The following is a 24408-nucleotide window of genomic DNA, read 5'->3' on the forward strand; positions in this document are numbered from 1 at the left end:
CAGATGGGTACACGCAGAAGTATGTGAGAGCATCTCTGTGTGAATCAAGTCTAAATGTTAGCTTGCATTGCCATCCAAGAATACGGAGACAGCAATCTGTGTAAAGCTCATGAAAGATGCTGGGAGAATACATCATTGCAAATCTGATTCAGAACTGCATAGTTTATAAATATGTGCCCTGGTTGCTATGGTAGTTTTAGTTTTGGTTTCGGTGACTCAGGATTATGCAGCATCAAGAAGTAACCCACCTTGATATGTGGGGTTTCGAGAAGTCTGCTTCTTACATAATGTACTTTAAGATTTTGATAGCACTTTGTGCATAGTCTTCTTATCTCTTTTTTGCTGGATAAGGAATGTACCAGAGTTTTCACTGTCACTTGTATGGGTTTGTCACACAATCAGAGTAGAAAATACACCAGATTTAAAAATAGGAAGGACTATGACTATCAAATAAAAAAATGAAAGAAATGCCTTATTCTTATGATAAGTATCTCTGCCACGGCCTTTTCATGTTGAAAAAGGCTTTTATATTTTTTTATCCCATCTCTCCTTTTACAATCCGTGATTCTTTATAAAAATCTGCAAGATTTAGTAGAAAGTTTTGTGTCAATATATACAGTATTTGTCACTATCTCTTCAAATTACCCATTTTTCCCAGAGCTGGAGTTGATAAAATTAACTTTGATATATTAGTTTTCTTCACTGGGGAGAGAAAAATGTTAGGACAAAATTTTTGGAAGCCACACTATGTCTGTTGTTGTTCAAGATGAAGGACAAGACAACAATTATCCTTAGGAGGTCAGAAAAAAAAAATCTACATCCCCGAAGCTGACTATTTTGGGTAGTGCAAAAGCTTCATCTGTGTACTTCTGTGGTCCAGAAGCCTGTGTGAAATAGCTTTGAACGATGGTTGTAATGCTTTTAAGAAAAAATGGAAAACCAGAAAGCACACCGATAACAATCTCATTGCTAAATCATTTTACTGATCACTTGAACCCTGCCATTAAATTAACTGAAAATACATACACGCATAGATGCTATCTCTGCAAATGTTTACATGGTTACCTCTAGAGAAAAGTAGCCCTACTGAAATCAGTGCTAGTATTTGCATGTGGAAAATTACACATTCAATCACCTTTAATGCTATGTATATACACGAAAACAAAGGATTTCACAGCACATCTGTTGTGTTGGGTAGTCTGGTAGAGATACATCAAAATAGCCTGACAGAACTAGGTCTACTCAGTGTGTCCTTAAGTTGCACACACCAGGTACCTAAAATGGTAAGTCTCTCTTGTTAGCACACTATTATTATTGTAAACACACATGCACACTTATGCAGTTACCAAATTCAATCTTGTGATACTGTCTTGCACCAATGACTGATTTAGGACAAATTTTATACTCACCTTCAATGCGGTCTTCAAAGAGAGGCTTAATATATAGGGTTTGGTCTAACCCTCTGCACAGATTAATTTCACCCTCCATGCTTACGTAGATAATTGGAAAAGAGTATCAGATTTCAGCAGCAAATATTATTGGTAATTGTATATGCTTATCTCAGTTAGTACTGAATTAGAAGCTGTAGACGGTCTCATCTCCGCTCAGCTACACTGCTTTTACAATGAGATTGAATGACATCAAACTGGTAGGATGGGGTAAAGAATATGGCCTGGTATGCCTTTGCTGTTGAAGTTATAAACGTTTATGTGAGATATGAGATAGGAAAAATACAGAAATTAAAAACAAGTTTTTTTAAAAAAAAATTTTATTACTTTTATCATTATTCCCTTCTTGTTCTGAATTTTGTCGAATACAGAAAATGTGAACAATTGCAGAGATTCAACAGTTTACATGAATGACAGCTCTACTTTTTGCTTAAGGAAGACCATATGCTTTGCTAGATCACATTCAAGGACCACATATAATTTACTGCAGAGCAAACAGCTATCTGCGAAGGGCATATATACTCCATATATATGGAATATCTGAATTTCAGCTGGTTGCACAAATGAATTATATGTTGCCTGTGGAGTCTGCAAAAAGCCTCAAACATAACATAACTCCCAAATGAGGGAACCCAAAAAAATGAAAAAGCCAAGGAAAAATAAAGTCAAGAACACAGAAGATACAAATTGCTGCAGTGTAAGGAAAGGTATTTGCTGAATTTCTCTGAAAAGCTGGAGCTGAATCAGTGAAAAAATGCCCTGGAGAAAGAAACAAAAGGAAAGTACTAGATCTGGTCTTTAAAAGCAGACTGTATGATACTTAAGAACAGAAAAGGCCATGCTTTCTGAGCTCTAGAACCTCTGCATTTCGCTAACGAGCCAAGGAGAGTGAGCTGAAGGTGTTGAAGGAGGATCCATGACCAGAGAGAAAAAGCTTAGCTGGAGGAATGAAGTCAAGGAGAGGGGACTGGAGCTCTGATGGAAACCGAAAAACATGCTCCATGACAATGAAATTCGTAAGAGAGTGCATTTTGAATAAGTGCCTATCAATTTGCCTAGAATTACTTTGCTGCTAGTAAAGCACTTGATTTACACATTGCTTGCTGAAATCAGTGTATTACATTCTTCAGCTATGTGGTTTCTTTGAAGAGTCAAATTTTCAGGCAGCCAACTGAGAGAGAGAAAGAGAGAAGCAGCATGTTGGGGAGGGTACATGTAAAATATCAGACACATCTGGGGAAGGAGGATTCAGCTTTTATCTTGTGTTAGCTTCTTCTGGGTTATAGTTTTCAGCTCCTTAGGAAATGGCACTGGATTGAGAGCCTCTCCCCAGGGAAGTTTGCCCACGAGGACAGGACCACAGCAGGTGGCTGGAGCCCGCACAAATCTCCTCCTTAGACGCGAGACTGTCGATGCAATGAAGCTCCCGGCTGGTAACTGTCCATACTGGGCCGATGGTACCAGCGCTATGTCAAAGCACAACTCAGTCAACCGCGTGAGTAATAAACACTGCGAAGACTGCTTCTGAAGTGCATTATGCAGAGTCAGCCATACTTTCAAACCCAGGAGCCTAAACTGTACCTCTGGATAGTCACACGGGCTGTCAATGGGAAGGTATAAATTAGGTGCCAGGTAATTGTTCATCCACCTACTCAGACTGCAAATCTTCCCCTGGCAAATCCTCCATCTTGACTACAAGATGTCGCCTTTCGCTCACAATCGCATTGCGCCTGCAAATTGTCAGCGCACTGTATCTCATGCATTGCTATATGAGTAAATCTGATGGATACTACGCAAATATCTCCAGATGAAAATTCGTTCTCAAAGACATTAAGAACAACGCATTGCTGCAGGTACCTTACAACTACTACTTCTTGTGACATGCCGCTGACATTTTTATCAATAAAAATGGAAATAGGAAGCCTGAGTAGGCTGTGAGACTGCCCACTGTAAGGAGACATTATAATTAGAGAAGAACAAACCATGCAAAATTCGAAGTGTATGAGGTTTGGTGACCCTCTTAAACTATACTTTGTCTCCTATAATTAGTTGAAAATAAAACTTTCTTTCCAGGAAGTTTAAAACCACATTATTCCCCCCTGAGATGATTCAATTTAAAACAAAATATGTATTACTCTTAGCTAAAGAAAACATGCTACGCATGGAAGAAAATTTACTACATGTAATAGCTCGGTTCCTAGAAGTCGCAGCTCCAAACGAATACATTTCAGTCTTTGCATCTTCAAATGCTGTATGCTTTTGAACTACTTGTTTTCTCCCAACAGAAAAGATGGTTGGGCTACCTCAGGTTTTCTGATAATGGAAGCAAACTTTAAGTAAAACGGACAACAAGCACAGGGATTTGTCCACCGTCACGCGGAAGCGTCAGGGCAAATGGGAGATGACGGTGCTCTTGTACAGCAAGCTGCCCTAACGCTGTCACGCCCCACCCCCCCAAAATGAAGGATCCTCAGCGAGTCGCCCCGTTTCTTCCCTTCTTTCCCCCAGCGGCTGCATTTGCCCTGTTGTGGAGTCGTTGTTGCGTGTGAGGCGGCGGTGGCCGGCGGGGACAGGCGGCACCTTGACCTCAGCCGCCCGGCTGAGGCGGGGGAGCGCGGCGCTAAGCACCCGCCTTCGGTTTTGGGGTCGAAGGCCTACACCGGGCGCCCCAATAAACGACACCGCTCCCTCTCTGCACACACTGCGTCCCGGAGAAGTCCGTCCCCGGTGACGGCCCTTTTCCCGTCAAGGCCCTCGTCGCTTTTCGACCGCCTGTTCTCCGCCCTGACAGCAGACCAGGCCGCAGCGGGCGAAGGCCGGTGCCCCGGCCGCCCCCTGAGGCGAGGCCCCGGGGCAGGCGGCAGCGGGGTCCGCTCCCGCCGGACGCCTCTCGGCCGGGTTCTTCCCTCTGCGGTGGCGGGGAATTCCGCGCCGAACGGGGCAGGGGGAGCCGGTGACCCCCTTCGGCTGAACTCTTGAACTGACGGGCCCGCCATGAGGCAAACCGGGCCCGCCGAGCCCGCCCCGCCCCCCACACAGGCGGCGGCGGCGGCACGCCCCCGCCCCGCCCCGCCGAGGACGCCCCGCCCCCTCCTCCCGCCGGCCCCGCCCCCGCCCGCCAGGGACGCCACCCGCTGCGCCCGTCCCCCGCCCTCTCGCGTCGGTCGTGTCACGCCCCGCCCCGCCCCCGGCGCCTCTCAGCCCCTCCTCCCCGCCGCCGGTAAATCTCGCGGGATTATGCTAAAGAGGCCGCCGCCGCCCCGCCCCTCCCGTTCCCTCCCGCCCTGCGCCCTCCGCCTGGGTGGGTGGGTGAGCGAGCGAGGGCGAGTGCGGGCCGCGGTGCGCTGTGGGATACTGGCGGTATATAGTCTATCCTCGGTGCGGCGTTAGCTAAGGGGGCCAGGCAGGAGCGGGGTATGAAGATGGCGGACGCCAAGCAGAAGCGGAACGAGCAGCTGAAGCGTTGGATCGGCTCCGAGACCGACCTGGAGCCGCCCGTGGTCAAGCGCAAAAAGACCAAGGTGAAGTTCGACGACGGCGCCGTCTTCCTGGCCGCCTGCTCCAGCGGGGACACCGAGGAGGTGCTGCGGCTGCTGGAGCGGGGCGCCGACATCAACTACGCCAATGTGGACGGGCTCACCGCGCTCCACCAGGTCGGTGAGGAGCCGTTCCCGCCGCCCCAGGCGGGGGCTGCGGGGGGGTGAGGGGAAAGCCTTGGCCGAGCTCGGTGGTGGGACAGGCGGGGAAGGCCCCCCCCCCCCCCCCCCGCCTCTCCTCCGCTCCCGGCCCGTGAGGCGGCGGAGGAGGAAGGGGCCGGCGGCGGCTGCTCTCCCCTCCGCTGGGGGGTGTCGGGGCGGAGCGGGGCGGGAGGCGGCGGCGGCGGCGACCGGGGTCAGGCTCGGGGGCGGGCGGGCGGGCTGGAGGGGCGAGAGGCTGCGGCCCCCCCCCGCCTCGCTCCCCGCAGGCCGGACGTGGGAAGGGGGCGGTTGGGCCTCTCCCCTTGGCTTCGGCGGGGAGGAGGTGCCGGTGACCCTCTATCGCTTTCCCCCGGTTCGCCTCGCTTCCCCCGTTTGGGCAGCCGCCTACCCTCGGGGGGGGGGGGGGGAGCGGGCCCTGCCCCGCGTTGTCGGGGCTGAGGGGGGACACACACACACACGGGGACAGGTTGCCCCCGGCGGAGGGGTGGTGGCCGGCAGGTGAGGGAGGTGGGCTCGCCCCGGGCGGCCGCTTGTCGCCCGGGATCCCGGTAGCAGTTTTCCTGCTTCCCCCCCCCCGTCTCCCCGGTTTCTCAGGCGTTGAGCCGATGAATCGCCGCTCGTGTGTGCGGGCGGGCGGAGGGACGGAACCTCTTATTTCTCTCCGAAACGCTGGTTCCCCATAGAAACCGTTCCTGATACAGGAACGTGTATCGATAACAGGCTGCCCGCTTTCTGTCGCGATGGGTTCTGCCGCAGTGTGAAAGCTGAACTTTAAGGGGAGCGGGGCTCCTCACGGGTTTTCTTCCCTGCGTTGGAGAGCAGTCAAAAAACCCGAATCCATATTGCTTTGTTCTGGTGTGGGTATGTGGGAGGGGGGGTTGGTGCTGAGGGAGATAACTTTCACTTGGGCCAGGGGGGGGAATGGAAGGGAAACTGGCTGTGAAGTTTCCTCAAAATGGATGCTTTGTGCATGTTGAACTTCATAGCAGTCTGATTGGAATCTCAAAACGTTAGCCAAATAAGGAAAGGCTGTGGCAATCCGGAGATAATGCGGGTTTGCCTGAATAGTTTTTGTTTCTCTAGAAGGCCAAAAGCTTCCATGCTGTATTAGATTCACTGGATATCCAAACAGCAAAAAATGATCTTTGACAGGCTAGCTTCCTATTCTTAAGTTTGCAAGTTGTTCAGTAGTTTAAAAAGAAAAGAATAAAAATCTTAATGATTATGAGATGTACGTTGATCAAGTAGAAATCTTCCCCAAATGGTTAGGTGGGGTAAATAGGACATTGTTGTTACGCAGTGCTTTTCTTAAATTCACCACCTCATTTTTGTTTAATGTATTTAATCCACCCCATACAGATTTTTTTTCAAGGATGTGAGGCTCTACAAATACATAAGTTGCCCCATAGTACTGGATAGGATCCCCTCCTGAACATAAGATAGAGAATTCTACTACGCTTTGCTCTATTTCCTGTGTATAAGTTGTCACTTGTTCGCCTGTAAAGGGTATTGGTTTACTTTCAGTTGTGAACTGAACTGGAAGAATGAATGTGCGTTGCGGTTAAGCCTGTCAGCATGTTACTGCGGCACAGTTACCTGACTTCAGGCTAGCCTGTCACTTCATACCAAGGTTTTATGTATTTGTCCTTCTCTAACCAAGTTACGATTGCTTCGTGCTTCCAGGGAGCTCTGTATTAGAAGTCATACCTTAACTGGTTAGATCGTTGGGTCTACAAGTTACTGTAGTCCAGTGATTGGTAGGAAAGGATGACGTTTTGTTTAACTCTATTGTTAGAATAAGAGATGAATGGTGTTATCTCTCTTCATGAAGTCCAGATGGCATTTTCACAATGTCTTTGATACTACATACAACAAAGCTTTCAAAAAGATCATTCTGAGCTGCTTCTCCCCTTCTTTTTTACCTGTAGTCAGCTTGCAGTTTGGAAGGGCAAAGTCTAAGGGAACAGAGGTGAAGATTTGTATCACTGCTAAAACTCTTGCTTGCTCTCATCTCCCCCCCCCCCCCCCAGTGATACCAAAGAGCCTTTTGTCATTTTATGATATTTAAATCAAATAAGCTGATCAATTGTGAAGTTAGAATCCTCGAATGTTGCCTGTTGCTATAAAAAAAAAGGTATATAACAAATCCCTGTCTGTGACCAACTCTGAATGGTTTCACTTCATTATTATCAATAAATCTTATTTGCCTCTAATATGTCATATAAAAGGTGCAAATCATACAGTATGCAGTCTCTAACATGAATTCATTTAATCAGATTTGGCTGTGGCATGGAACAAAGCTGTATCTGTTCCCAAAGGAAACTCTTCAAAAACTTGTCATTCTTCTTGACAGAGTTTTGACTGACTGATGTCAATTGTGTCAAAGTCCACATTGTTGTGTTTAAGACTGCCACGGTTTGCTGTTGCTTTGTGGTTTTTTGTTTGTTTGATTTGTTGTGTGGTTGGTTTTTTGGTTTTGGGTTTTTTTTTTTGTGTTGTCTGTCAGATCCCATGTAGACTGTACTGCTTCACGGGAACAAATAATAATATCAGCAAAGATAAAGTGACTCTTACCTTTTTTGGGTTGTGTTCTTTTTGTCTTGCATCTAACTATTTTTGCAGTTATTGAGAACAAATGTATGTGTCTGAAATAGCCATAGAATTAAATATTTAATATACTATTCAGCCTTTGTTTTTCCTGCTAGATAAGACAGTTACCGGAAGAGACTTAAGCTGTGTTTTCTTTTCCACAGCCCAGGTGGTTGAAAGTGCTGAGGGGAAAGTACCATTAATCCCAAAATTCTGGTGAAGTTCAGATCTGGTCTTTAATGGAGCATCAAGCTTTATTACTAAAGCCATTAGCTAAACTTTTCCTACATCAGTGGGGTAGAATGCCATCACCATCAGAAAGCTTTATGTAGAATCGTTTCTCTTAATGCATATGGGAAAGGAAAAATTGCAATTGGCTTGGCAACTCAGAGGAGGAAGGGGGAGAGTATATGTGCACGTACTTTCTTCATCTCTTGGCGCCGAGTGATTTTGTTTTATATTTGCATGCGCATAAATGAGTGGACTTGAGCGCATCATATCTGAGGACAGGTCAGGTAAATTTCTTGGACTTAAAGATTTTGCAGAAGGGGAGAAATTTGTCATTAGATGATGATTATTATTCGTGTATGTAATGTTGGGTTCAAATGTCATTCTCTTTAAGAACTTGTTTTGGTGCAAGTTCAGGTTTAGGCCTTCAGCACAAAGGACAAAACTGGGTATACCGTTTTTCTATCTATGGGAGATATATGCAATGTAGGATATTGCAGCAGGGTAGTATGTATTCTGCTGCAATGTACTGCATTACAGATATATTGTGTGCGTATATGTCTGTAAGATGAGAAAACTTACTTTTAAATTAGACCTTGAATTTACAATCAGATATCTGTTCCGTTAATTTAGTGGAGGCTGAAGTTGATTGTTTTTAAACATTGCATTCCCAGACAGTTGTGACACAGGATGAGATCTAACTTACAGATAGAGCAGCTTTTCTAATCTGCCCTAACAACTGAATATAAGGAGAACTTGAGAGAAAAAAAGCCCAAAGGTGAGCTGTGACCTTGTAGATTAATAGTTTCTGCAGAGGCGGGGGGAAAACTGGCATATTCTGAAATAATGTTAACAAGAGACTGTATACTGTTTTCAATAAAACCTGGTCCCTTCTAGGGCAGAGATATTTATTCGGAGTGGGATTCGGTTCTATTATCCTGAAAGCTTAACGCCTGTCCTTCCTCAGAGTTAGGAATCTCTCTTCCTCTCTTTCCTTCTCTTCCACGAAAGAGGACTTCGTTCACTAGCTCTGATTGGAATTTGTTGCTGAAGTGACTGAAAGCAGTTTGTCTAAAAGTTATGTAGAGCTTTGTACGGGAAAGAGGAGCCCAGCCTCTCTGGGCAGCACCATGGGAAGGCTGCATGTGATGGGGAGGGACCGTGATGTGACCAGTTTCCTGGAAGGCTGGATTCTGGATTTCCTGCGCATGCTGCTCCCCTGGGAGCACGGGGCGTGCACTGCGGAGTACCTGCACGCTCCTGATAAAGGAGGATGCTAAGATTAGGCTGCGGTTAGGTACGACAAATTATGCAGACTGCTTTTTGGCTGCCCTTTTTCTTTGAGGCTGCTCAGATTTAGGAGGTGGTAACCTGGTTTTTGGCCTCATTCTCTCTGGGTGAGGAGGGTGGGTGCTGCGGCCTAATTCCACCAGATAGCGTGAAAGGAGCGTGTCCTGCTGTCTTGATCTTGTTTCTTCCTGGGGAGGGTACAGCTTTGGAGGTAATAAGATAAGGGAAGTTGCCCTGGCTGTTTGTGCATGGGCTTCATTGAATACTGTAGGTGTTGTCATTGGTGAAGGCTGAACAGCAAGAGAGGCTCCTGATCCTTAATGAAGGATTCATTTGCTCTTTTTTTGTCCAGGACAACTACAGTTTAATTAAGCAAAGTTCCCTGAAGGCTATGTCTCTGTTGCAAATATCTGTGTTTTTCTGCAACTCTTCAAGTACTAAATTGAATATGAAGGTGGGACTGTTTTACTGACATTATAGTTATGTATTAGTTTGCAGGCACAGCAATATGCATTGTTAAACAGAAATTTTGATTTGATGCCAGTGCTGTAGGACTCTGCTGTGTTGATCCCTCAGTAGTATTTAAGATGCTGAGAAACTCTTCACAAGTGTGTTTCACTGAACACATTCTTTCTAACTGATTAAGGACTGTTATTGCTGTCTTAATATTTCCTGTGGGTTCTATGGGATTTATTTCTTGGGTAAGAAGTACCTTCCTTTGCAGGAGTTTCTGCAATAGTTTATGTGAAAAATTCTATCAGGACTCCTGGTGGCATGCCTCTGGGACCTGATACGGTAAAGGGTACGGTTACGATTGGCATCAACTGTCGTCTTTGTTACGACATCCTTTCAAACAGCAAGGAGTGATGAAAAAGGGACCTAAAATCTACCAGTGCTGGATCCCTTTGCCTTAGAACTTGATAGAGGGCATTAAGGCTCTGCTGTTGGGATCCTTTTTGACAAATGATAACAGAGGTCATGTATTTGAGCAGGGGCCACAGCATGCAGAGCATGTCAAGTCATAAGAGCAAAGAACAGGTTCCTACAGTCTTAAATCTCTAGGGTGTTTGCATCGTAGCAGCAGCACCCAACAACCAAGGGTAAGGAAGGCATAGAAATAGCTCAAAGCCATCTTAGTAACCTCCTAGCTATGACTTCTGCACTGCCTCTTTTGGAGAGTGAAAATACTGGTGTGTATGGTAAACTTGTTAATATTTCAAGACTACCAAGTAAGAGAACTTACTTTTGTGCAGAAAGGTTCATACTCTGTTAGGAATCGGATGCCTAAATCTTACTGTTTGGAGGGGAAACAACCTCCTACCCACTGAATGCCCTTATGCTCTCATTGTAGATGATACACAACTGAGAATTTTGAAGTCATTTGCGCAGTTTGTATTATGTTATCCTGATTTATTTATTTTTTTAATTCTCTATCTGTACAACAAAGCACAGAGAAAATGAGTCCCGAAATAAGTGTAATGTTGACTTCACTCAGTGATTAGACTACAGAGGCATATTTGTTTAAAATCCCCTTTGTAACAGGAGTTGGTTCTTGTGTGGGCCATAGATCTTTCCATAGTTACAGTAGCTAGGTTCAGATTCTACAGTAAGTACTTGTTAACTTCCTACTGATCTTGTCATCTAAGATTTTTTTTTCTTTACCCTTTGAAATGGAGGCAAGAAGAGGAAAAAAAGATGTGATTCTTCATAATATACTTTAAGTATAATAGTAGGAATTTAAATGCTGTGTTCAAAAGAATTGTTCTGCTTGGTGTTTTATAAAAGAAACAAGTAACAATCTTTCCACCTTTTTAGGTTTATTATCTCCAAGTGTCTCCTGGCCTCCTCGTGGTCTGTCAAGTTTGAACCTGGGATTTCTATGTGTAGTTACATAGCATTTTTCATTGCTATGGATATTTCTAGTGCACAAATAGAACAACCCAAGTGAGTTCTAGCATACAGTAATTATTTTAAGTATTTAAAGCAAGCTTCCATGTTAATCTAACTGATGGATTTCTTAAACTTATGTAGTCGTGGAGGATGAGTTCTACGTTCAATGTAAGGATGAATTCAGCTGGTTGGGCTTTAGTACTTACTGAAGCTAATGTTCAGGGATGATTTCTGCTGGTCTATAGCCATGAATTTCACTGTAGTGTTAATGCTGCTTTTACAGTAAAGCTTTATCTATGTTTTTTTAATGTATTCTGGCATATTCTTGGTATTGTTAGAATACTTTTTCCAGGATAAATCATCAAAATCACCTTGTAAGACTAGATGAGATGTGCTCTTGTATGTATGAATAAAACTTGATTTGAGGCCTTTTTGATCTTGGCATTGTAGTAGCAAGTGTGTTATTTTTTATGAAATTACTAAATTTCAATTTGTTAGCTAAATCTGAGGCTAGGAGACAGACAGAAGCAGTCAGTATAAATCATTAGTAAAGATACAACTTGGGTCTTCTAACTGAGGATCTGTATTCCAGGCTTAAGGGTATATGCTAGATTTTAGTTGGAACAGATGGTTTGACAGGCTCTTGGCCAGTTCTTTACTTGTTTATCCCTTTGCTCATACTCTCACTTGCTCTCTTTCTCAAACTTGTTACTTGGGCTGGTAAGACACTTATTGCAATCCTCTGAAAAATTGAGAGCCCACCATATTGCTTGCCTCTCTGTGTAATTGTGACTCCTGAGGCTGGGCTGATAGGATGTGGAATCGAGGAACATGCATGTGTGCTAGCAAATACTTAAATTTTTTTATCCAAGAATGTATTCAGACAGGTTAGACTTGGACAAACTAATATGCTCTGAAAGCCATGTGGTGGTAGTTTTGGACAACTATAGCATGAGTACACCCTTCTGGGACTCTTGCAACCAAGAAGTTGTGAATTATGCCTTGTTACTGCCATATTGTAGTATCAATATAAAGTGTATGCGTATAGGATGTGCAACCTATGAGGACATTTACCTAACAAGTGTTATATCAATGCTTAACAATGTGTCTTTCTTCATTGATCTGGGCAACCGTAAAAATGCAAACTGGAATGCAGCTGCAGAGCAGTGGAGCTGTCAGTAAGCTGGGCAGCTTCTGATGCTGCTGGATGGGTGGAGACATTCCAAGCTGCTTTACTTTCCTATATGCATTCCTGAAATGACAGTCAATGGAAAGCATGGCATAAGAGTGGCAGCATTCCTCAGCTGTTTCCTTTCTAGTAATTTCAAGACTGTAAGGATAGAACAAGAAGGCAAAAGTTGATCAGGGTATTTGGGGATAGGGAGGAAGCATTTCTGGATTATTTTTTTAAATGCTTTGTTTTGACAAGACCTGGTACCCAGCTTTTCTGTTGTTTTTTGAGAACACTGAATCAGCTGCTGTGCTTATCCTGGAAACACTGAATCTTTGACAACTCATTCACAAAACCAAAATTAGAGCAATATGATGAAGTCTTTGAATAAGACTGTTTCCCATTTATGCCCGAGTGGTGCTAGCACTTACCCCATTAACAATATATTTCTTAGACTAATGGCTTCTAAAGGGCTGTTAAACAGAGTCAAGAGTGGAGTTCACTTTAAGAAGAGGGTGAAACCCCTGAAAAAAACTTGACCAGCAAATGCAGCCTTATTTTGGGCCTACATACAGATATAGGTTTGTCTTCAAGGCTGCAAGTAAATAGTTCTATACTACTGTAACTTCCAAATACTTCAGTTTTACATTTGGTCTATAACTAGCACATAGCCATCTATTTTGATACTAAAATATCTGTAAGCTATGCTTTTTAGAAATGGTTCCAGCTCTAAAACATTCTGTCAGGGGCTAAGTCTCACTGGTTTTTTTTTTATTATTATTATTTTTTAAATCAGTCTGAAATATCCTTTGATATATTTTCCCATGTTATGATTGTAATTCAGGGTCTTGAGTTCACATTGTGACAGCTTGCTTTGATGTGATCAGTTAACCAGCCAGTGGTGATTACTACAAAAGTTTTTGTTCTGGGGTGTTTATTTATTTAGTTTTGCTGTTGCTGTTTTACTACCCTGATAGTGAAGCTAGAAGAGTAACCAAAGTGTCTTCTATATACATACTGAGTATCTGAGGTTTCTTGGGCATCAGGGGATTTACATGCAAGTCTTGGCCTTGTGTTGCGGATCTGAAATGCATATATGCCATTTCTCATGTGAATTTCGTTTTCCTGTTAATTTTTTTGTTCTTTCACAGAATGACTAAGATGCATGTTAGCAACATGAAACCTGTTTGTTAATAGTTCTGCTTCAAACTTACAGAATGAGCTTACCTAACAGTATTTTTCTTAAAATTTCACATGTGAATTATTTGTCTAAGGCAAAATAACACTGTCTTCATCTGGTAACAAAGGTGAGCACAGCTGACAAGTGTGTACACTGATGTGTGTGTGTGGTCAGTGCTACCTTCTGAAACACTTAACTTGGATGAAGCTTTCACTGAGAAGCTGCATTCCTCTGTCAAATCCAGGATCCTTGTGGGCCCCTTTTGAAACTAAAATACCATCTCTGACTTCTGGCTTTGAAAGTTTTGGCTTACTAATGTCCTGAAATTTGCTTTAGCATTCTTGATTGAAAACCTATGATTCCGTTACTGAAGTGGAAAATGTGTTATTTTAAAGCTGCAAAGCATGTTGTTCCAAGTTTTAACAAAAGTGTTGGTTCTTGCAGTGTGCTCACGAATGTATGCAATTATACTTGAATGAGTAGGCTTAATTAAGTAATCTTAAAGAAATCAAAAGTGTGCCCCCCATCCCAGAGATGAAACAATCCAAAGTTAGTGATATTATCTCCTAGATCAGTTATATGTTATAGAATACACAGAAGGTAGTCAAAATTGAAAGTAACCCTGCTTATTGCAGGGTTGTTGCAGCAGTAAGTTATTTTTTTATCTAGTTACAAAAAGTCAACAACTCTTAGACTTGTTTTACTAACCTGTTCTTTGGAAATGTTTTCAAATCAATCCAGCCTGGTGCTTTACATGCTGAACTTGCTGCAAACTTGGGCAAAAATGAATAGCCTTAGGTTTTAATCAAAGTGGAAAGTGAAGACGGGGGTGACAGCATTGTGCCTGTGGGCCGAATAGGGACTCCTCTTGTTAAGTAATAATCTCACTTCTATCAAACCATATAAAACAAAGTTGTTTGGAAAGCTTGCCAAACTTCACAATTTGCTACCACTTTGTTCAACTACTGCAACTTGAATTATTTTAGGTCCTAATGATAAAGATTTTTTTCACAAGGAGTCTGCATGTTGTTTCCTACTCAGTGGAAGATAAAAGTTTAACACTTTATCTCTGAAAGAAGAATTTTTGTGTAATGTCAGTTTCTTGGCCTCTGAGCATAGGAGAGTGGAGAGGGTGGGTTGTGCTAACACTGTGGCTGTCCTTGGGTTTTTGTTTGTGAATTTTTCTGGACATGGCTTTCTGGTCCTTTATTTTCTACTTGCAGACAACCTAGCCAAATGCTTGGCATTTGTGTCTGTATAGCTACACTTGTATGTGTATAATATTGAATGCTCATATTTGTATGTCACAGTGCTTATTGGGTATTTGATGCTCAGGAAGAGAAACAACTTTCCCCTATCTCTGTGAAGGAGTAACAACAGATTTAGTGGCTCTTGTGCTTAACACTTGTAATATACTTGTAAAATACTGAAGAATGCCACTGACAAGTATATGATTGCCTTGTGTTTTAGTTGAGTTGCTCTCAAACTTGGTTTTATGTGAAATAATTTCTTCATATTTTTACCTGCAATTTGCAATGTCATATCTTATCAACAGTCTACCTGGCTTTGGCCTGATCTGTCAAATGTGACTTCAAAGACAGTTCATGAAGTTATCGTATAAACAGGTTTTACCTACAGCTGTAGGTAAATATAGCAGTGGTGATTTAAAAACTACCATTTCAAAGGAAAATACAGAACAACTTAGTGTGAATGGCGGAAGATACGTTGCATATTTTGTAAAGTGTTTTATCAGTTACTGACCTGTGTAAGAAGACGTGGGAGTGGGGGAGCTCTTTTCCAATTGTTTTCCCAGCAATTGAAGAGAATGCTGTACTCCATAATATAGTAAAAAAGTGTCGATTGTAATTATAGCACTGCGTTTGCAAGCTTAAGTGGCGTTTGGATTTTTAGAATACAGTCTCTACTGTTTGTTAAAGGATTTGACTGCTGCAAATAAATACTACTAGAAATGTTGCACTTGCTGCTTGCTGCTTTTCATTTTGGTACACAAATAGCTCCAGGTATAAATATCATGAATGTAAAACTGGGGGGGGGGGGGGATGGGGTGGGCATCTAAATTAATTTATAGATCGTAATAGCTTAGGAAAAGGAAGACCAAAGTTAGAGGAGCTGCAATTGGGATCCATGAAGGGGCTGTCTTGAGAAACTTACGCTTTGGCAAAATATACCAGTGCTAGATGCTGCTGTGGATACTGATGTGAAGAATGGAAACACAGGCAACCTCTGGCTGCTGTATATAGGAATTCTTGTTTAAAAGAGGTATTACTTGCTTCTCTGAAAGTAGGATGAGAGGTGTGTGTGTGGGATTTTATCCTTTTCCTAATTTCCTCTAGAGAGTTATTGAGTTACATTATCCTAGTGCTAACCTCTATATGTAAGTTATCCTTCATTTAAAACTAGTAATTCATAGAATCATAGATGCCTTGCACAAATGGGATTCAGGAAATGAGGCAACTCAACTGATTTTTCAAATATTTAATAAGCAACAGAGTTTTTTTAAATGGAGAAAAAAATATAGTTTAAGTACTAGTAAGCATTTAACTCTTTTCTCCTTGACTGTAGCCCAAAAGTTCCCTTTCAGTCTCATCTGCTTTCCTTACAAAACCTGTGCCCATTTTGTAGAATGAATCATAGAATGGTTTGGGCTGGAAGGAACCTTAAAGATCACCTAGTTCTCACCCCCCCTGCCATGGGCAGGGACACCTTCCACTAGACCAGGTTGCTCAAAGCCCCATCCAACCTGGCCTTGAACACTGCCAGGGATGGGGCAGCCACAGCCTCTCTGGGCAACCTGTTCCAGTGTCTCACCACCCTCACAATAAAGAATTTCTTCCTAATATCTAATCTAAATCCACCCTGAAAGATTCAGTTTAAAGCCCCTTGACCTATCACTACAGGCCCTTGTAAAAAGTCCCTCCCCATCTTTCCTGTAGCCCCCCTTTAGGTACTGGCAGGCTGCTCTAAGGTCCCCCTGGAGCCTTCTCTTCTCCAGGCTGAACAACCCCAACTCTCTCAGCCTGTCCTCATAGGAGAGGTGCTCCAGCTCCCTGATCATCTTCGTGGCTCTCCTCTGGACTTGCTCCAACAGGTCCATGTCCTTCTTATGTTGTGGGCCCCGGAGCCGAACGCAGTACTGCAGGTGGGGTCTCATGAGAGCAGAGCAGAGGGGGAGAATCAGCTCCCTTGACCTGCTGGTCACTCTTCTTTTGATGCAGCCCAGGATGCGATTGGCTTTCTGGCTGCGACTGCACATTGCTGGATCATTTAGTTTTTCATCCACCAGTACTCCTAAGTCCTTTTCCTCAGGGCTGCTCTCAACCCACTCATTGCTCAGCCTGTACTTGTTCTTGGGATTGCCCTGATGCACGTGCAGGACCTTGCACTTGGCCTTGTTGAACTTCATGATGTTCGCATGGGCCCACCTCAAGCCTGTCAGGGTCCCTCTGGATGGCATCCCTTCCCTCCAGCGTGTCGACCGCACCACACAGCTTGATGTTGTCAGCAACCTTGCTGTGGGTGCACTCAATCCCGCTGTCCATGGCACTGACAAAGATGTTAAACAGTGCCGGTCCCAATAGTGACCCCTGAGGAACACCACTTGTCACTGGTCTCCACTCAGACATTGAGCTGTTGACTGCAACTCTTTGAGTGCAACCATCCAGCCAATTCCTTATCCACCAACTGGTCTATCCATCAAGTCCATGTCTCTCCAATTTTTAGTTATCGTGTGGGCCAGTGTCAAATGCTCTGCACAAGTCCAGGTAGATGATGTGAGTTGCTCTTCCCTTATACACCAACGCTGTTACGCCATTGTAGAAGGCCACCAAATTTGTCAGGTATGATTTGCCCTTAGTGAAGCCATGTTGGCTGTCACTAATCACCTCCTTATTTTCCATGTGCCCTAGCATAGTTTCCAGGAGGATCCGCTCCATGATCTTCCTGGGCACAGAGGTGAGACTGACTGGCCTGTAGTTCCCCAGGTCTTCCTTTTATCCCTTTTTAAAAATGGGGGTTATGTTTCCCCTTTTCCAGTCAGTGGGAACTTCCCTGGACTGCCACAACTTCTCAAATATGATGGATATTGCCTTAGCCATTTCATCCGCCAGTTCCCTCAGGACCCGCGGATGCATCTCATCAGACCCCCACTATAATGTCATCTGTCCCTGCCCTCCCTTCAATCCTGACCCATAAGCTCTTGGCCAGCTCCTCATCCATCCCCACGTGGAGCTCCACGCACTCCAGCTGGTCACTGACATAGAGGACAACATCCCCTCCTGGTCTCCCCTGCCTGTCCTTCCTAAAGAGCCTCTGTCCTTCCATTCCAACACTCCAGTTGTAGGAGCCATCCCACCATGTCTCCGAGATGCCAGTAACATCATAGCCCTGCCGTCGTGCGCACGTCTCTTAACTCCTCTTGTTTATTCCCCGTGCTACATGCGTTTGCATAGAGGCATTCAAGTTGGGCCGCTGCTGAAGCTGACTTACTGGCTGGAATTCCTTAGCGCTGCTCTTCAGTTGCTCTCCTGCTGACCTGTGGTCCTTCTGCAGGCTCTGGGCATCTATTGCTGGCACTGGCATCAAACTGGTAGGAGTAGGGTGGATGGAGGTTCCCCTCCCCCAGCAACTTTATTGTAAAGCCCTCTTCACCAGCTTGGTAAGGCTGTGACCGAAGATGCTCGTCCCCTTCTGTGACAGATGGACCCTGTCAGCCCCCAGTAGACCAGGTTTCTCAATGTGAGTCTCATGGTCTAAGTAGCCAAACCCCTGACTGTGGCACCAGTCCTGTAAGCGTTTGTTGATTCACCAGATTCAACTGGCCCTTTCAAACCCCTTCCCTTTGACTGGGAGGACTGATAAAAAAAACCTACCTGCGCTCCAGAGTCCCTTACTGCTGCTCCCGGGACTCTGTAATCCTTCTTGATACTCCTCAGACTGCTCCCGGCTGTATCACTGGTGCCCTCGTGAAACAACGGCAGTGGGTAAGTCGGTGGACTGTACGAGGTTTGGTAGTCTCTCAGTGACATCCCTAATTCCTGACTAACTCCGTGCTAATGGGCTAGCTTTGCACTAATGAATAGCAATGATAATCTAATTTCATGAGGATGTTGAGTTTGGAATCCATGTGCTGTTCTAGTGTCTAAGCAATGTTAAAGACAATGCTGTCTTATGATGGGGTTACTTTAAAAAAGCTAAGTACAGAGTAGGCATTTTTTCATTTTTCTCCCCATAGAGGAGACTGAGCTTTATATAGTGATAATTGTAGCTAGCTGACTACCATTAATTGGGAAAAAATATTTAGTGTCAGTTTATGTGATAGTGTGGTAGATCACTTCTGCCTCTTTGGTAGGACCAGCATGTCAGATGTAACCCTTCCATTTTCATTAAGGGGAATGTGCAGGAGAATGTATTTATCTCACTGGGAGGAAAAGCCCATTTCCATTTAGCTGTTCCTTTGCCTTTTTTATCATTCAGTTTTGTGGCAGCTTGAGATACTGCTTTTTATATTTAAAAAAAATCTTAATCACTAGAGTCCGTTCAGTATATCTAAATTCTTAAACAGTACTTTTCCCCACAGTCCCTAGAAAAGCAAAGCTATACTATATTGGTAGGTATGAGTATACCACAGATGATGGAAGTGCTGTTTGGAGAAACGCACATCGTAGGCTTGAAGAGCTAGGTGATTCTGTGGTACTGTCTTAGCATGCCTGAGGAGTGTTTGATTTATCTTTTTGCTAGTTACAAGTTAGCTAGTATTCAGGTTTAGTTTCTTGGTTTTGGTCTTGTTTAAGGCTAGAGGCTTCCCCAAAGTATTTTAATGTTATATTGCCTTCAGTAAGAACTTCATGCTCAAACATGCAATTTCCCTTCTCCCTTCAAGAAAAACTACCACCCTGAACAAGCTTTATTAAAGACTAGTACAAATATTTAATATGGTTTTGAGTACAGCTGAATACAGTCTTCAGTAAAATGACTATTGGAGTTCTGAGTTTTTTCTTAATCAGCATTTTCAGTTCACAATTCAGAAAGATCATGTAAAGTAAACATGATACCTAAGTAGCTGCTACAACATTCAGTACCTGGTTATGTTTGGTGAGATGATTGGAGGCCTATAACTGATTAGCCAGCCACTTTAAGTAGTTCCTTATTTTGTATCTACTAGTTGAGATTTATACATATGAACTCAGTTTGTCCAGTTTGAGAATTGTGCTGTGTCCAGAATGCTGTAGTAACTGCCAGTTCCTGATGCAAAGTGCCATTAACTAGTGTTCTTTTCAGAACCTCCCAATTTCTGCCTAGGAGTACGGATATCCTATTGAAATTCAAATAAGCCTACTGAACAATTTGGTGACTTGAATTTTTCTCTTGATTCTAGCATAATTGTCCACCCTGTCACCAAGGCAGGAATGGTACAGTAACCCAAGAAGATGCTCATCTCCATGTTCGGTGCAACAGAGGAAAGAAAAGATTTACACACAACTCAAAATGAGGAGGGCACACTGCATTGGGTGAAGTTTTGTCTTTTGATGTGGCAGACGGATTGACTGGATGACACGTTTGTGAGGGATTAAAATCAACTGAAATGTGTCTGGAGCTGTCATCTGTTTTTGCTGCAAGAAGCCTACCCATATGGGAATTGTTGTACCTGTGTTCTGGAGCCTAATCATTAGTAGGTTCTCTGGCACAAGGAACATGGAAATAGGGGAGTTTTTCTGGATGTGTATGGAGCAGTTCCTGAGGGAAGGTCAGCTGGGAGGTGCCAACTTCAGTTTGACTTATAAAAACTTTACAAAAGCCAGAAAAGCCTACTAAAACAAAATACTTTATTAATAAGACAGTGGATTTTAAAAGCTCTTGAGGCTATTAATTGTTTGACATTCTTTTTTAGAGTAAGTGATTTGTCATATCTGGTGTATATGCTGGATTAAAACATGAAAACAAGAAAATTCTGGCATGGAAAAAACTTAGATGATAGTAGTCTTATTGAAGATTTTTTTCCATTTAAGTTTCTTTTCAAAATATGGCATATAAATAAAAAGCATCAGTAAAAGTTGAAGGCATGCAGACTATGGGTATTCCAATAAAAGACCAAGCAGCAGTTAAAAGTATCTTTCTATTAAGAAGCTTTGTTGGCATAAGAGCCATAGATTCTTCAGTGACATAGTTTATCAGCAGCTACGCAGATATGACTCAAGTGTTTGCTTGAAGAGCTGATGTGTAATTTCCCCCTTTTTGGAGATCCTCCAGGGACTTTGTATCTTGGCAGCTATTTGCTTACCTGCATATATAGTAACAAGTTCTTAGTCTTTTCAAGACAGAAACCCTTGTGACTGCATTTGGAAGGCTTTGCTGTCTTAATTTCTTTCTTCTAGGTTTTTGAGCACTTTTCATTTCTTTATAATTATCTAATATTATTTTCTATAGCCAACTTAAATGACTTCAATATGGGAGAATTTTCTTGGTGTGTTTTTCCTGTTCATTTTGCTTTGTCATGTTTCACTGCTAATCATGTATTTGATAAAATGGTTTGCATTTTATTAAAATTTGGAAGGTGTTTATGCAAAATTTAAGCAAATAACAGCCTAAGTCACCTGATTTGGACTGCTTTATCGCAGCTTAAACTACAAATATTACTTGGGTATTAAAACCATTTAAACCTTAAGGCAGAACCTGAAATTTTTAAAACAAAGATGGTTTAAAATCTAGCTTCAAATATTTAGCAGTTGAGCTCATGTGATAGGCTGTAAAACCAAGGAGTGTCACTTAACTAGGAATGACATCACCAACTTCTATCAGTACACTTCTGTACTTATCTTTGGTAGCTGTCTGATTCATGAGACCTGTATTACATTGTACAGTTGCATAAATTGCTCTTCTTCGACCTAGGCAAAGGTGGGCACAGGGAAAGACAGGGTAGAAAATATTACCCTGATCATAAGATAGAACAATAACAGAGGTAGGAATTTTTTTAATCCAGGTGAATTGCCCCTTTTTCTGTAGTCCTTTCTCCTTGCTCTACTTTTGTTACAGAAACTGGATCTTGGCAATGGAATTTTTCTGCCTTGTAACTTTTAATAAATAAGCAGCACTGGTTAGTTATTTGTTATAATTAATATAGTTATGGTTATTAGAGTTATTAGAGTTACAAAACCAGGCTCTGATTTCAAGTCTGCATCCACAGAGAGTTAAACAAGGTGCTGATGCTTATGGAAACCCAGCATGTGCCTTACTTTGATTTCTTCCTCCAAGAAAGGTCTGTCACAGGTTTGCTTCCCTTCTTTGGTAGTATCAGCAACCGTTGAGACACAGGATTTATGTGTCTCCTCCTCTTGACTTTGTGAGGATACTTAAGATGACACCCCATCCCCCCAAACCCATGATTGCACTATAAATTTCTCTCTGGAATATTTTAATTCTGCTTAATGCAAGGAATAGCAGAATGTGAGGAGTTGTTCCCGTAAAGCCAACTGTATGAACCAAAGACTTCTGTGAACTCTTGCTTTTGTCAGTGTGTAGATTGTGAAATGCTTCTGGCACTTCTAGTGAGTCTTGATTCACTGAGAATATTGATGACTCCATTAGGCTATTTACCTTCTTAATCTCAAATATTTCTTGGGTGAAGTCCAATTTTAGTAATGTTCTGACTTTAGAAGTTGCATATAAGAATCTTTCTTAAATTCTTAGGTTAAGATGCAGGTAATTTGCCTGCTTTAGGCACAGTGTGGTATCTGGGTTTCCTGCAATTTTCTTGACTTCTGAATGTAAGACTTAAAGTTCCAGATACTTCAATGACTGAGTTTTAACAGCTGGTAGAACCTGACTATGGTAATACAATGCTTGGAAAAAAGTTATTAAGCACTCCAGTGAATATTGCAAAAAGTTGTCAGTGTCCTGGAGGACAGTATGATGCCCTCCTCCAAAACACTTTAGTCATACAACAATAATACTGTTGCCAATTTAGAAGAGGATGCTGAATGAAGGGAAGTTGCTGTTTACAAGGTTATGCTGATACATGAAGGGTGAGTAGCAGATTGTTGGTGGCCAGCTGGAATAATGAGGGAAAGGTAATTTGTCTGCCCCATCTGCTTTGTGGGGGTGGAGGGGATGAGAACAGCACTTAATTTGTAAAATTACACCTTCAGGTTGACACAACGTATCTAAACCAAAAAATACAGCTAGGCAGCAAGTTACTGGCTAAATGGACTGGTCCATCATGCTAAGAGAATCCTTTCTTTAGCCAGTAAGGTGTGCGTTTCTGCAGTTGAGCCAGTGGTTCTTGCTACTTTGCTGTCTCCCATTTGAATGTGTATTCTGAGGCCTCTTTAACCTGAGGCTTTTGACTTGTCATCAGGTTTATCCCTTTGGCTCTGTCACAGCTAGTGTCCACAAAAGAAAGAATCAAAGGGAAGTGCTGCATCTTGCTGAATGAGTGAGTGCAAAATGTCAGATTGGACTGGTTGTGGTAAAGGCTGTGTAGGAGTTGCAGTATGAAGTAAAGCTCACTGGAAAACTTGTGCAGAAGATGCTGTAGTTCTAAGCAACTGTGGAGGAGAAAAGATATTTTTGCAACAGAAATATATATCCTTTATCAGCAGGTATCAGGAGGTTATAGGTAGGAGCAAACTCATAGTGTTTTTGATTGTTTGTCTAGTTTTGAAAGTATTTGGAGGCATTTGACTTTCTGATCTGTCTATTCCACTTAAAGAACTTTTACTCTCTAGCCCAAAGAGTGGTAGTGTATTTTTAAAACAGGATGTTGTGATGGTTATGGTGTAAGTGTATATATTTTTCTAGCCTCCCGCTTCAAGTGTAAACTACATTTATGGTTAATAATTCTTAACATTCTGAGTCACTTTTCTTTGCAGCTATTAGGAGATGTTTCCATGCCTTATAGTTTATTGACTCTCATGGCATCCCTTGAGTTCAGGGTTGAATAGGCAGGTGTGCTCTAGAACCTTCAGGTGTATAGTAGTGATGTAGTTAACCTGTAATACCTCTGTATTATTATTAGGCTTTCATTCTTCTTTTACTAGAGTTTTGGCAGCCTTGATTAACGAACAGTACAGGTGCTTAGCTGGTTGACAGTACTCTTCAGCCATAAAACAAATAGTTAAAATTTTGGCTTTAATTTATGTCTCTGAATCTTTGATGCAATAAACTTTTACAGCATTCTTTTTGAGCTTGGGAATTCAAGCGAATATGTCAGCACTAACTTTATTTTTAGAAGAACGTTCAAATTGGCAAGCTTTAACTTTGTCCTCTCTAATTTATGTTTGCATTGGGTTTGACCTGTGACTTCAATATACATACCACATACAGTGAAAGAATTGTGAATTTTCTGTGTTGCCGTAATTCTTTTCTATATTATGCCAGTAGTTGTAACACTTTTTACTTCCACTAAGTGCCGTAAACCAATAATCCTTTTTTTTTTCCTGAGTTCTTTTGAAGGACTGCGGGGAAGGAGAAAGATGGATGTTCTGCACTTGCTAGTGGTCAAACATATGTTGAGTTGTACATGCCACTGAATTTGAAGATAGAGGAGAAGTCTTTGCATGCACGAAGCCAAAATGCTTACCCACCATTACTGTGATATGGAATTATTGAACTTGTAATTTCATCCAACACTTGAGCTAAAACTGCTAGAAGCAGATGCTGAATTCTCTAGTAGTTGCTGAATCTCAGTAGTAAAGTTCAGTGCAACTTCTGCCTCAGCTGATGAAGTTCTTGTACACTTGATTTGATGAACTTAGATTGTAATTTGTGCATGTACTGGCACAAGCAGATCCTTCAGCTTGTAACCAACCATGATATGTAATCAAGGATAGCCAGATTGCTCTGACCTCCTGCAAGTTGGTCTCCTAAAATGGAAATTACTCATTTTGCAGATGGAAATTG

At 42.6% G+C, this 24408-nt stretch overlaps 1 protein-coding gene across 3 annotated transcripts in view; it reads left to right on the forward strand.

The window, feature by feature from the left end:
• The first annotated feature begins 4727 nt into the window (after positions 1–4727).
• PPP1R12A (protein phosphatase 1 regulatory subunit 12A) overlaps positions 4728–24408 on the forward strand; it is a 123334-nt gene continuing 103653 nt past the window's right edge. For 2 of the 3 annotated variants that reach the window (XM_075058049.1, XM_075058047.1), the window contains exon 1: positions 4729–5101. In XM_075058049.1, the coding sequence (XP_074914150.1) occupies positions 4865–5101 (237 nt within the window). In that variant the 5' untranslated portion in view covers positions 4729–4864. Of the gene's footprint in view, positions 5102–24408 lie in introns of all 3 variants that reach the window. The other variant, XM_075058048.1, reaches the window with a different exon arrangement.

The sequence above is a fragment of the Buteo buteo genome, chromosome 26 (genome assembly GCF_964188355.1).
Source record: "Buteo buteo chromosome 26, bButBut1.hap1.1, whole genome shotgun sequence".
NCBI lineage: Eukaryota > Metazoa > Chordata > Aves > Accipitriformes > Accipitridae > Buteo > Buteo buteo.